The 13,738-nt window shown below is 42.7% G+C and overlaps 1 protein-coding gene across 10 annotated transcripts in view; it reads right to left on the bottom strand.

The window, feature by feature from the left end:
- Window positions 1–13,738, bottom strand: part of SLC23A2 (solute carrier family 23 member 2) — an 87,201-nt gene that overhangs the window by 45,028 nt on the left and 28,435 nt on the right. For 5 of the 10 annotated variants that reach the window (XM_083514244.1, XM_083514246.1, XM_083514248.1 and 2 more), the window contains 2 exons: window positions 5,449–5,713; window positions 3,848–3,946 (listed from right to left, as the gene is read on the bottom strand). In XM_083514244.1, coding sequence (XP_083370370.1) covers window positions 3,848–3,946; window positions 5,449–5,553 — 204 coding nt within the window. In that variant the 5' untranslated portion in view covers window positions 5,554–5,713. Of the gene's footprint in view, window positions 1–3,847; window positions 3,947–5,448; window positions 5,714–9,703; window positions 9,831–13,738 lie in introns of those variants that run through there. The other 5 variants (XM_083514252.1, XM_083514245.1, XM_083514253.1 and 2 more) reach the window with 4 other exon arrangements.

Raw genomic sequence — 13,738 nt, 5'->3', positions numbered from 1 at the left:
TTAGCAAAAGTACATTTCCTACCACCCCCTCCAAGCTTCCTCCAGTGCTTCCCTAGAAGGTCTAGCACTCCCCATGAACAACATGGGATGAAGGAAGGCTACTAGGGGAGGGGAAGAAATCAAACAAAATCAGACGTGGATCCTAAAGTAACACAGGGAAGGTTTTCTATCCCCATCTCTCTCTTGCAGTCTCCACACCTCATCCATGTAATTCAGGCTGGTCCTCCAACATGCTCCCCACCTGCCTGAGGCTTTTCAGGGAGGAGGGCAAGATGTCAAACTTCCCTTCTGTGAACTTGCTTAAGATTTTAGGATCCTAGCCTATGGCTGTATGAGGAGCTCGCTGAAGATGGGAGCACAAAAGTGGCTTGGTTTGCACATAATTGTTCAAACTCTGCCCAGTGGCTTAACTGTTTGGTCTAAAGCCAGGGTTTGTTGTTGGCTAAGGAACCTTGGTGTGCTTTCGTATAAGGTTTTGTGTTACATGTAAACCCATCGTCCTTCCTTCACCATGGTTTCTTTGCACACCTCAGATGGTAAACAAGATACAAAGAGAAGATGAAAAAACAAAACAAACTTTTGGAAAGCAAGCCATGGTTGTTTGATCATCTGTGGGACAACTCATAGGTGCTTTGTGCTTTGTTATAATAATAATAATAATAATAATAATAATAATAATAATAATTTATTATTTGTACCCCGCCCATCTGGCTGGGTTTCCCCAGCCACTCTGGGCGGCTTCCATAGAAACCAAAAAACACTAAAATATCATACATTAAAAACTTCCCTGAACAGGGCTGCCTTAAGATGTCTTCTGAATGTCAGGTAGTTGTTTATCGTTTTGACATTTGATGGGAGGGCGTTCCACAGGGCGGGCGCCACTACCGAAAAGGCCCTCTGCCTGGTTCCCTGTAGCTTTGCTTCTCGCAATGAGGGAACCGCCAGAAGGCCCTCAGCGCTGGACCTTAGCGTCTGGGCAGAACGATGGGGGTGGAGACGCTCCTTCAGGTATACTGGGCCGAGGCCGTTTAGGGCTTTAAAGGTCAACACCAGCACTTTGAATTGTGCTCGGAAACGTACTGGGAGCCAATGTAAAACAAACTCTGTGCGTAACAGGCTAATGACATGCGTTTTCTAAGCCATTTTCAAGAACATTTTCCACTTGTCTAAAACCAATGGAGATCCAAGTTAGCATGCTTGACGAACCTTTTTTTGTTACGTAAACAAAGTTTAAACTTTAAAGTCAATGAAACTTAGAGTGATGTGTTAATTTTATCTGTTGTAGAAATATCTGAATTAGAAGAGCATTAATTTAGCAAGCAGTTGTACAGAAGCAAAATGGCGTTAGTTATGCTACATAAAAACAGCATGAAGACGGGTTTCTACAGCTTTTCTGTGACCCCCACATTTGCTGAGACCCCCCCCCCCCACTCCCAGTAGCCAAAAGTAACTGAACTAAATTGTTGGAAACTGTTTTACTGGAAAACATGTAAATATTTTAAGGCATGACAGTTTAATAGTGTCAGTTTAGATATTAAGCGATTTTTAAAAACAAAGTATCAGATTCTAATGAGGCGTGCGTGTAAATATCAGTTCCGTAGAGACGCATGAAGGGGAAAAAAGAGTTACAGCTTTGATTTTTCAGTCTGACTAGCACTGTACCCATTGCTGTTGCCCAATTTTACTTGTAATACATAAGCCTGCTAATTAATTTTATGAAAACAATGCCTTTCTAAAACTGGATATTTCCTGCATGAAAAATGCAGCAGTTTCCTACTCTTCCTCACATCACAGGGAACAAGCAGGCTTGTGTGGGAAGAGCTGATGAGTGACAGGATGTGGGAGACCTTTGTTCAAAATAAGAATGATAACATAAATCTATCACAAAGGCAGCAGACCCAGCATTAAGGTGGCAGCTGCAGTATCAGCAGATGTGCTGCTTCTGTCCTACGAGTCAGAGTGAAGACCAAGCAAATATATTACTTAACCGATATCAGATATTCAAAATATGTGTCTTGGAATCCGGAGTCCAGTAACCCAGTTGTATAACTTTATCCTATTAGTTACACATGCTGCAGTTGCCTAATCCCCTTATGATTGCCACCACCTACAATCCTGGAAGTCTAGGTGGTCCAACTTTGGCACCGCTCCGCTTGCACCTCCCTGGCTGCCAACATTAATCTCTGAAACAAAGGTGGCATTAAAAACAGAAACGCTCAGTCATTTTGCCTTCTTGAATAAGCTCAGTGTTTATAGCTGGACCCTGGAAAAAGGAGGTTTGTGCAACAAGGCAACTGCAGCTATAGTAAAACTGATTATCAAAACATCTACTTCAGCCCACACAAATGAGGGAAATGATGTACAATCCTAAAATCCACTGGTAAATTATGAAGGCCCAAAACATGAAAATGTTCAAGTACAGTCTTGCCAACAGATGCTTTCACTCCAAGAATTACCAAAGTTCCCTTAATCAAAGAAACCTGTCTTTAACATTTCATCTAAATTATGGAAGGATAGAGAATAAGGGAAATTAAATTAGTTAGAAGGTAATCAGTGATAATGTCTCTACCCCATTTTTTCCATCCTATTTACTGTATCTTTTCTCTAACTCAAACTTCAAATTTCAAAGCATTTATAAACTCATTAAAAAGCAAAGGGGGTGGGAACGTGATGCTGAAACTCCCCCATCTAATACTATCTTTATATAGAATAAAGAAAGCTGATTCTCAGCTTATTTTTTCCTTTTAAATGTAATTGTGCAGATCATGTAAGATCAGAAAGGGCAACTTGTAGTTCCAAAAGATTCTTTATGAATCCAGCAGGCCTTGAGGGAAACCAGATAATCTTACCTCTCATTTTAAATATTGCAACAAGGAATTGCACAGAGGGAAGTGTGTGATGGCAAAAAATCAATTTATTAAGATTCGGGGGGGGGGGAGTTCTGTGAAATGAAACTTGCTTCCTTGTTTTTTATATTTCCCTGTCTTGCTGAAATATTTTCCAGTCTGCAAAAACCTGAATACGGCAAACTAAATTTCTTTGGTAGACTACACAAGCTGCTTAATTTATTTTGTAAGCAGAATTTATGGGTTTTACTGTTATCTAAAGACATTGCCTTGAAGTCTTAACAAAAGACATGGATAATGTCAGGAAACCACAAGGAAGACAAAGGAGGGAACAAGCAAAATTAGTAGAAATGTCAAACTGAGGAGAACAAGAGAAGAGTGAAGAGCTTCCACAGGATTGTCAAGGTCTCTTCATAACTGCTTGTCAGGATACTGATTACTGAATCCAGGGTGTGTCCCTTGAGAAACCATACCTTCCACTGATAGATATTGCTAGTGGAATGGGAAAAGCACTGTCTTTAAATGTTTGGCCCACTGTGCCATACAACCAACCATCACATGGTAATAATAAGAATTATGCAATAAACAGGATTTCATGAATCAGATTTATTGTTCATCATGATTGACCTAGAATACACAACAATGCTGCTCCACACTTTATCTTTCATTCTGAGTTAGTGGTAACAGTGAACTTTTTCCCAGCTGTGCTGCCTGCCACAAGCCAGAGAAGATACAAGAAAGTTATGAACAAACAGATAAATTTCTGTAACCTTAAAACACCATTACAGTCTCCACCTTGATTCTCCAGGCAATTCTCCATCATCTCCACACACTACCAGCCCTCAAGCTCTCCTCCTGGCTCCTTCCCATGGCTTCTCTCCAAAAATACTCCAAGTGATCACCAGGAGATCACCTCAGTGCGTGTGCAGCATCCCGAGCTGAGCAAATGAGTTACTTTGGCTGCACCAGAGCCAATCTTAGAATCTACTCCAGAAAGATACCTTTTCAGCAATTCCATTTTCAGTTGTATAGATTGCCATAAGCTCCGTATCTTCCGTATCTTGATCGCCACTTGATGTAGCTCCACCATTCATTACAACCTATGAAAAAGAAAAAATGAATTAATATATAAAAATAGTTACTATAGATTTTCAAATAAATGTATCCTCTAGGGCAAGCGCAGGAATTAGTATTCTCAACGAAGAGCGCAACATTTTCAACGTACTGTATTCATCGAGAGCCAACTCCCATCAGCTTGAGCCAGCTGATGTGCAAGCAAAAAAAGTGCAGGTAAAAGCACTGAAACCACTTGCTGCAGCAGCATGTAGCTCTCTTCATGCCACATAGTCACATGAGCCTCCTAGGAAGGGAGGCTGGCTGGAAGAGACAGAGAGAGCTGGCTGCTGGTGCTGCAGCAAGTGTGCCCAGCAATTTTACTTGTGCAATGTTTATTTTTCTTTGAAGGCCTTTGGCCATTTCATAAAGGAAAAGAAGATAAGCACTGTCCCATCCCCACTGGCCCAAAACCAGACAAAATATTATCTGAACTTCATTTTCACCTCACCGATTTTTAGGGCATGTTTGGGTTTACTCCCCTCCCTGAACCGGGGATGGGGGAGCTATTGAAAGACTTGGCACAGTGCTAGACAGAACAGGAATACTGCAGCACAAGCACAGGACCCGTCAACAGTATTTTATCAATTTAAAGAGATATACACATTATGCCGCAACAGGAAACAAAATGTACACATTAGAAAGACATCAGCCCCTGTGACTTAATACAAACAGCATTGGTATGGAGACAGTGACTGTAACAGCAGACTAGAAACCCTCTGGTCCAGTCTTACACAGGGCAGAACAAAGGTGGAACAACCCCTCAATACACTATTCAAATACTGGAAATGACAATTAGACTAACAAATAACCATGGTCAGCAAGTTCATGTTTCCATGTTGCAATGAACCAATGTCAAGCTATTCTCAATTGATGAATTGCATTACTTGAAAGTGGTTTGGCAATCTGTGGCTAAATTGTCATAATCATCATCAGCATTTGCATGCAATAGTTCAAAGCCTATCTAGTCAACTGTACTCAAAGAGGTAAGAGTCTGATTGCTTGAGCAATCTAGTCAGTGTACACAACATTTGTACCTGCATTCTGAACAAAGTCATTCATACAGAGCCCTAAAATTAATTTCTAAACCATGGAACTATTTTTTCTTAGTCGCCTCTCCATACTAAAAAATACATTCTGAGCTCCTTCTTTCCGAAAATTCAGATTAGCAAGATGTCTTTTACAACAAAGATGACTTTTACAACCAACTTCTACTCCAGAAATAAAGATCAGTAAAGCTTTCTGTGAAAGGCATATCACAAGTCACCACTGACCCATGCTATTTTCAAAGTTGTAATATTGTAAAATGCATTTTCCACACAATGGGGGTTTTTAACTGGACCTCATGGGGCACACTTTGGAGAATCAGTGCCTAGAAATACCTGGCTGAGAACGATGATTGAAGCAGAAGCAGATATTATGGCCGAGCTTGTGATTACATCGTGCCACCACAGGGAAGCAATGCAACTTTTTGGATTATGCAACTTACTGGTAGTGTGAAGAAAGCAGGATGCTTGGATTCATCCTCATATTTGCTCTCTGTTGGACTTCCAGTTTCAACTGACTTAGACGTGGTGTTCTTGCCAATTCCCATTGTTTCCCACAATGCTCTAAAATTCACGCAGTCACTAAGTTATTAGTACGGGGATAGGGTTTTCAATTAAAAACTAGGGCACCTCAGGGAGTCAGAAGAGCATCACAGGAGTTCACAACGGAGCATGAGGTCCTGTAAGTAACATGTGGTTCTATGGCACCTAGAAATAAAGAAATGAAACACCAGTAAAAAATTTGCAATACAATTCCACAAGACATTTGCTGCAGTGTATAAACCTCACCGAGAATCCAGGTTTTATGGCAAGTTAATTACATTGAGAATTTCAACCAATGTCCAAGGATGCCCTAAGGAAGACAGTCAGCCACAGTCTTTCCCCCCTTCACAACATAGCCGAAAAATCCCTCAGGCCTATTTGATTCTGGTGACAGGAATCTTGAAATAGATATTGAGCCCTTTTCAAGGCTGAACTCCCCCAGTTCTTAAAACTCAAAATGAAGGTTTACCACTCACTCTTCATCCCCTGCCTACTGAAACTAACCCTGAGTTTCGAACTTCTTATATTCGTTCCCTTTTAGCCATACTCCCACCTTCTTCCTCTCCTTCTACTTCACCCTTCGTCAACCTGGTACCCTCCAGATGCTTAGGGCTCAACTGACACGAGCCCCAGCCAGCACAGTCATAGGATGTCAGGGCTGATGGCAGCTGTACTCCAAAACAGCTGGAGGGTACCAGATTGGGGGACACTGCTCTATTGCCTCCCCACTGAGGAATTTCAGATGATAAACTGCAAAGGTCCCTGTCCTACCATCTGACACCATAGTCTGAAGCACCACACCAACTGAGTGATGGTGCTGTTTACATAAATAAACAAAGGCAAAACAACAACAAAAAACCTTGCCTACGCACTTGGTTGTAGATAAACCTTTCAAAAAAGCACACACAAACACATTATGACAATTTAAAGCTGGTCACAATTTAAAAAATGGATCTAATCAAAAGTACAGGTGTGAACGCAGATCAAATTTCAGTCTGAAACTGGGGTTAATAAAATTAAAGCTGTGTAAAGACTGCCTTTGATAAATTAACAAGGATGATTTAATTCACACACAAAATAACTGTGCAAACTCAGATTTAAACAATCGAAATGTCCAAAGATGTTCCAAAAACAAACCAGTGCTCCATCAATCTGCAGTTAGTATTCTTGGGTATGTACTTTAAGTTCACATACTCATTTTTAGGCTACTCCAAAACCCTTTTCTACAAAGGGACATGACTTGCAAAATGTCCAGAGATGTTTGCCTCTGTTGATAACTCACTTTACACAGTCTCTTACAACTTGTTTTTTTGCATGAGTGATTTAACCAACTCCCTTTACTATCAGACTTCTGTGCAATAATGCTTCCACTTTAGAACCACTGAAGTTAAAACACTTAATATGTGTTCTAACTTAATATGAGGCTAACATTCATCTAAAATACTTAGAGCATGGACTGTGTGTTAAAAGTCATATAGCAATCCAGGAGATATAGAACAAATGAGTGGCTTTTTGGAAATTGGGATGCTACCATTCTATGAGTCAATGATAAGGCAGGTGGCACATGGAACAGATTTGGGGAAATCATCTTCCTTTAGCATAAGGCTGCTTGGAAGTATATATTGCTGTGAAAGTAAAGGAAGCAAGAGAGAAATGGAAGACTGGGAAGACCAGGCTTTCAGTATGTTAGTTGCATGGGGAGCAAATGAATTGTTAAGAGAGTCCACTTTTAAAGGACCTGGGGACAATAACAGTGGCTCTCTCCTTTAGCTCACTTCTATATAAGTTGAGACACAAAGGGCACTTCAGTTCCTTCCTCTCCAGAGAAGCAAAACAGAGGCAGACTGGTGGCGGCTGCATGCACATTGGGTGGGCAAGTTAAAGAGCATTTTGCCTTTGCATGAACAGTTGAGGGACAGAGGAAGTGGGAAAGCCCAGGGATAGATCAGGGGTCCTCAAAGTGGGCGGTACCGCCCCCTGGGGGGCAGTGAGATTACACAGTGGGGTGCTATGAGGCAAGGGGGTGCTAGAGGTGTAATAATAATAATAATAATAATAATAATAATAATAATAATTTATTACGGCCATAGGCCCATACAGATAAAAACAAGACATAAATAACAGCTTGTGCACGTGGGAAAAAACAGCCGCTAAAACACTACTATAACAATAAAATACTATAAGATGGAATGGCATACTACGCCTTAATTAGCTTGTGGTGCTCCTTGGCAACGCTTTTGGGTAAGGACAGCGACCAGGAACCTAGCCACTTTCAGGGTCGTATGGGTATCCTTATCCTGCAAGATTTGGGCAAGGTGGAATTTTGGTGGGGTACCCTCTAGTTTCTGAATGATTGATCCCAACAAATTTGCCCGTGGCACCTTGAATAAGGGGCAAGTGAACATAGTGTAAATGACTATCAGACCTTGAAAAGCTGGTATCACTGGATCAATCAATTTTGCTGAATTAAAGTAAATAGTTTTAATTGGATTTTGAATTAAATATGCAACTAATCATTGCCATTTTGAATTTTATTGTGTTATTTTCTTCCTTAGTGGTTAACATAAACTGTTATGTTCAATCAATCAATCAACCTTTATGAGCATACAGAGAAGACTGGAATATATGAATCGAAACATAAAATTGGCATCTGTTCAAAGGAGGAAATGCTTTAAGTTTAAGATAAAACTATACAGGCCTAGTAAGGTTAAAAAGTACCACTTGGGTCTTATGACGACGTAGTTTCATGGCATGGGTAGGCAAACTAAGAGCCAGGGGCCAGATCCGGCCCCAATCGCCTTCTGAATCCGGCCTGCGGATGGTCTGGGAATCAGCATGTTTTTACATGAGTAGAATGTGTCCTTTTATTTAAAATGCATTTCTGGGTTATTTGTGGGGCCTGCTTGGTGTTTTTACATGGATAAAATGTGTGCTTTAGTTTAAAATGCATCTCTGGGTTATTTGTGGGGCATAGGAATTCATTCAAATTTTTTTCTTCAAAATATAGTCCGCCCTGCCCCCCTCCCACAAGGTCTGAGGGACAGTGGACCGGCCCCCTGCTGAAAAAGTTTGCTGACCCCTGTTTCATGGCGTTGCTCAGATATTCTGCTACTTCCTCCATATGATCATGCCGGCAGCTATTCAATAAAAAGGAAACCCTGTAGGAGTCAGAACAATTTAACCTCTCCTTCAGCAGGGGGCTCAGACATTTGTGGCGGATTACTGCATAAAAGGGACAGTAGAACAAGACATGTGCAATGGTCTTGACCCATCCTACACTGCAAGGACAATACGTCTCTGAATATGGAATTTAGTGTTATGCCGGCTGTTATACTAAATAATGTTTTTATAGGGTAGGGGGCACTGGGGAAACGGGGGGAGGGGGGAGGCCCTAAAATGCTTGGGAACCACTAGGCTACAGGCAGTGTTGGGGGCCACATGAGATGACTGGATTGAACTCCTGGGATACCAATTATTCCTTCCTCAGTCTAAATTCCTCCTCAAACAAAAAGGGTATAATCAACCATATTATCGTGTGTTACAACAACTTCGCTCTCAGGTTTTTGCCGTTCCTTTAAGTCCCATGACTCATTTCCCTCCAAAGAATGGCAGGTGGCCAACAAGCACGTTCTGCTCCAGCTCTGAAATTCTATCAGTGGACACCTGCAGTTTAAAAGCAGCTAACAAAAGTGGTGCTCGACTCCCAAGAAAAAGCATATGATAAATCATGAAGCCAGAAACAGCAATAATACAAAACGCTTTCATAAAAAAGGCAATCAAGAGTATTACACTGATCTTCCTTCGTGTTAGCTTAAAAAATTAGCCTGTAGCATTTTTAGCCACATTCCTGAGGCAAAAGGCAATGAATGGCCTTTGAGAAATCACCATGAGAAACAAATCCCTCTATAATCTCACAAAAATTTCCTAACAAAATAAGGACTGCTTCCTTTCTTCTCTCAAAAGCTTGCCTAGAAAGAATGATTACAGGCACATTTTAAAACTAGAAATAGGCAAGGAGGGCAAGGGAGAGGGTGGTGGAAAAATGATCCTAGAAGGTACAGAATGGCCTGCAAACCAAGTCAATGCAGCCCGCCAGAAACTCAGTAAACCCACCCACCCTGTCTCGGTAGCCTACCAAGGCTGTCTGTCAAATACCTGTCAGGCACATTCTGCTGCAGAAAGACCGGGATTCAGGTTGGTGGGCTGTGAAGGCCTGCAGGAAGGGAACATCGCGCTTGCTAGAATCTAATTCAACCCATGCATTCAAGATAGCTGCCTCCAGCTTCTGCTTTCCATTTTCACAACAGCGGAAGACCCAGCTAGTTATGTAAACTACAAATGCTTCATAATTATATTTCTGCTTTCTGACCTGACCTGAAGAAAAAAACATGCTTGCACAGCACTCTGCAACAAATTTTTGGGAGACAACAAACCTTTCTTTTAAGGTGGGGAAATAAGGTGGAAATAAGTGAAAATCAGATTGGCTAAGAGACTGGCATCAATATCAAAAAGATTGGCCAGCAGGCCAGGAACATTTTGGAAAAAAATTCACAGACTGTCTTGATTAGCAAAACAATAATGCTTTTAAGCATTTTGAACAAGTGAAGCAGATAATTACTGTATTTGGGCAGAGTTTTGATTAGCCAGAATAGTTAGCTGGCAGACCAATGCTTGGCAGTGCCTCAGTTTTGCACAAAAGACAATTCCCAATTCATTACAGGACAGCAGCTTCTGAGTCTCTATTTGGCACCTGTCACACCAGTGACACCAAATAAGCCTTCGTTCTCTTCCAGTGGAAAAAAGGGTTGCAGAAAGATGGATGCAAGAAATTTGGATGTACCATTGATAAGATACAAGCTTGCTGGCCTTTCCACAGTAGTCGTATCAACTGGGAAATTCCACTTGGACAGGCTGAAGTCATAATCCTTATCCATGAAGCTGAGATAAAGAAAGCATTTCTAGCAATACAACTTACCAATGAAACTGGGTGAATAGCTGGTTCACACATTTCCCTCCTAACAAGGGAGTGCAAAGATTCAAACGCAATAGAGGAAGAATGGAACTAACACAGGGGTGGATGTGGAGGTCAGGATTGGGGGGAAGGCTGTGAATCCCTCTAATTAATTTATAAAGCTTGTCCGTGGCTTATCCGTAAAAAAAAAGAAGTTACGTACATACAAGAAACGATAGATAGCACATCTAATAGCACTTTGATGTGCTGAGAGTGATTTACCAGCTGGCATTGGGCACAGAAGAAGTGTTACATGCCTCCACTTCCTCCTCACCACACTCTCATTCTCATTCTCATTCTCACTCTCTGCTCTTCCCCTTTGGGCTTTGACAAGAAGCACCTGGGAATCACTAAATACTTGCAAGCACCATGAAACCTCAAGCAGCAAGGCTGTGCAGAAGTCAGATGACGAGAAGCTCAAGTCTCTCACAGAGGGCAATGTGGGATACTGTGGAGGTGCTGTGGGATGATGGAAACTTACTATATTCAATAACCATCAACAGTAGACCAACAGAAAGATTCAGGACATTCCTGGTCAAGACCAAGTCATTCAGGGGTGGGGGATTGTTGTTTTTTAAACTCACCATCCCCATCTATTTTCATTATATGCACAGCACACTGCATCTATACCACAATTCATGTACAGTGGTATCTTGGTTCTCAACCTTAATCCGTTCTAGGAGTCTATTCGACTCCCACAACCGCTTGAAAAGCAAGGCGCAGCTTCTGATTGGCTGCAGGAGCTTCCTGCACTCAAGCGGAAGCCACATCAGACGTTCGGCTTCCAAAAAACATTCGCAAACTGGAACACTGACTTCCAGGTTTGAAGCATTCGGGAGCCAATTTGTTCGACAACTAAGCTGTTCCTGAACCAAGGTACCATTGTGTATCTATATGTATATGCAGTGTTACCTCGGTTTATGAACTGAATCCGTTCTGGAAGTCCGTTCTTACACCGAAAACCGTTCTTAAACCGAGGCGTGCTTTCCCTAATGAGGCCTCCCACCGCCGATGCCCTTCCACCATTCGGATTCCATTCTTAGACCGAAGTAAAGTTCACAAACTGGGACACTACTTCCAGTTTTGCAGAGTTCATAAACCGAATAGTTCGTAAACAGGGCTGTTCTTAAACTGTTGTACCATTGTACACACACGTACACACACACACACACACACACACACACACACAAAAGTGCAGAGAGTGTTTAGTTCATCTTTCCTGAACTGATGCCTTCCGTATGTTTTGGATTATAATAGCCACCATCCCTGACCACTGGCCATACTGGCTACAACCAGTGTTGGAAACTCAGATATATAAGCTAATTGCCAAATGCCACCTTAAACTTAGGTTATGGTCACCACAATGGAATGTCTAGGCGCCCCCCCCCCCAATTGATGATGATGGTGATTTTCATTTCTATACTACTTTATATTTTAAAGAAAAAACTCAAAGTGGTTTACAACACGTTAAAACATCAAATACAACAACCCAGAATAAAACAAATTCAAGCTTCAAGGAAATCAAGGGGTCAGCATGGAACTCTTGAGTAGGAATTTCTACCGACTTTGTGCACCAACCCAAAAAAGCCTTTCTGTGTGTTCCTATCAGCCATGCCCCAGATGGGGGCAGGACACATACATGTAAAAGGGCCTCTTCTGATTACTTTAAAGTCCACGTATGATCAGAAGATGGTCAGCCCAAAATGTTATGCTTGTAGGTTTGTGCTGTTAGGTAGAAGTGGCACTCAGGGTCAAATACCTTGCACTGGGGAATGTACTGTATTTTTCGCCCTATAGGACGCACTTTTCCCCCTCCACAAATGAAGGGGAAATCTGGGTGCGTCCTATGGGGCGAATGCAGGCTTTTGCTGAAGCTTGGAGAGTGAGAGGGGTCGGTGCGCACCGACCCCTCTCGCTCTCCAGGCTTCAGGAACACATCCGCAGCCTAGGCAGCCCTACGGGAGGTCCGGCAGGGATGCCTAGGCTGCGGATAGCAGCCTGCTGCCCAGCGCGAGGGGCGCCCTGAAGCAGAGCCCCCTCCCCCGCGCCAGGCAGACATCTGCAGCGTGGGGAGCCTTGCAGGAGTTCCCCGCAAGGCTCCCCACGCTGCGGATAGCAGCCTGCTGCCCAGCGCGAGGGGTGCCCTGAAGCAGAGCGCCCCCCGCACCAGGCAGACATCCACAGCGTGGGGAGCCTTGCAGGAGTTCCCCGCAAGGCTCCCCACACTGCGGATAGCAGCCTGCCGCCCCGCAGGGGGGTGCGCCCTGATGCAGTGCGCCCCTCGCGCGGGGCAGACATCGGCCAGCCCCACAAGCTTGGGGAACAGCAGGGAGGCGCAGCGCCGCCATCCCGCTGTTCCTCGACCTGGTTCTGTTTCCCCGACCTGCTTTTGGGGGGGAAATAAAGGGATTTCCCCCCCCCTTTATTTCCCCCCCAAAAAACTAGGTGCGTCCTATGGGACGGAGCGTCCTATGGGACGAAAAATACAGTATCTGCTTTGTCTCCATCGAATCCCAATGTTCACTTTGACTGTGGTGGTGACTGTTGCTAGTGCAGCACCATGCTGTACACAGAGCAAGCTCTCTCTCTCTCTCTCTCTCTCTCTCTCTCTCTCTCTCACACACACACACACACACACACACACAGCGCTGGCATTCACAATACCAACAGTTTAAGCATATCCAGCCATGCTTTCTGAAAATAGCTGTGCTTGAGCAATGCCCTGCCTTCAGTTTGTGACAGAAAAAATGTCCATTCAGAATGAAAATGCATATTTTAAATTTAAATCCCTGCTCTAATTGTTACATCATGTCCTGAAAAGTGAAAGGAATTGTTCTTGCTTGATGTTCATACATACTGCCACTGTTTTGTCTGGATCACAGAAAATAACGAAGCGGCTGTGGGGGTTTTAAGCAGCTGTTTTCTCCTGAACAAAGCACTTCAATTAGCCTCTCAAGCCAAGCAATAAAGTTACAAAATACATAATGATTTATGTGACTGGTTATTTCTCAAGAAAACTAATATGTAGACATTCCTTTCTATAGGTAGAGAGGACTGTGGCATAGAAAGACTATTTTTACAAAGTTTTATCTATTTCTCTTTGCACCCACCAAATCTCCAAAACTGAAGGCTTTATTCTAAACTACATTTTCCTCATCAGAAACAGACACTCCACTTTA

The sequence above is a fragment of the Podarcis liolepis genome, assembly GCF_965112155.1.
Source record: "Podarcis liolepis genome assembly, chromosome: 7".
Classification (NCBI taxonomy): domain Eukaryota; kingdom Metazoa; phylum Chordata; class Lepidosauria; order Squamata; family Lacertidae; genus Podarcis; species Podarcis liolepis.
Note: the sequence above shows the minus strand (reverse complement) of the source record. Positions and strands in the feature narration are given on the sequence as shown.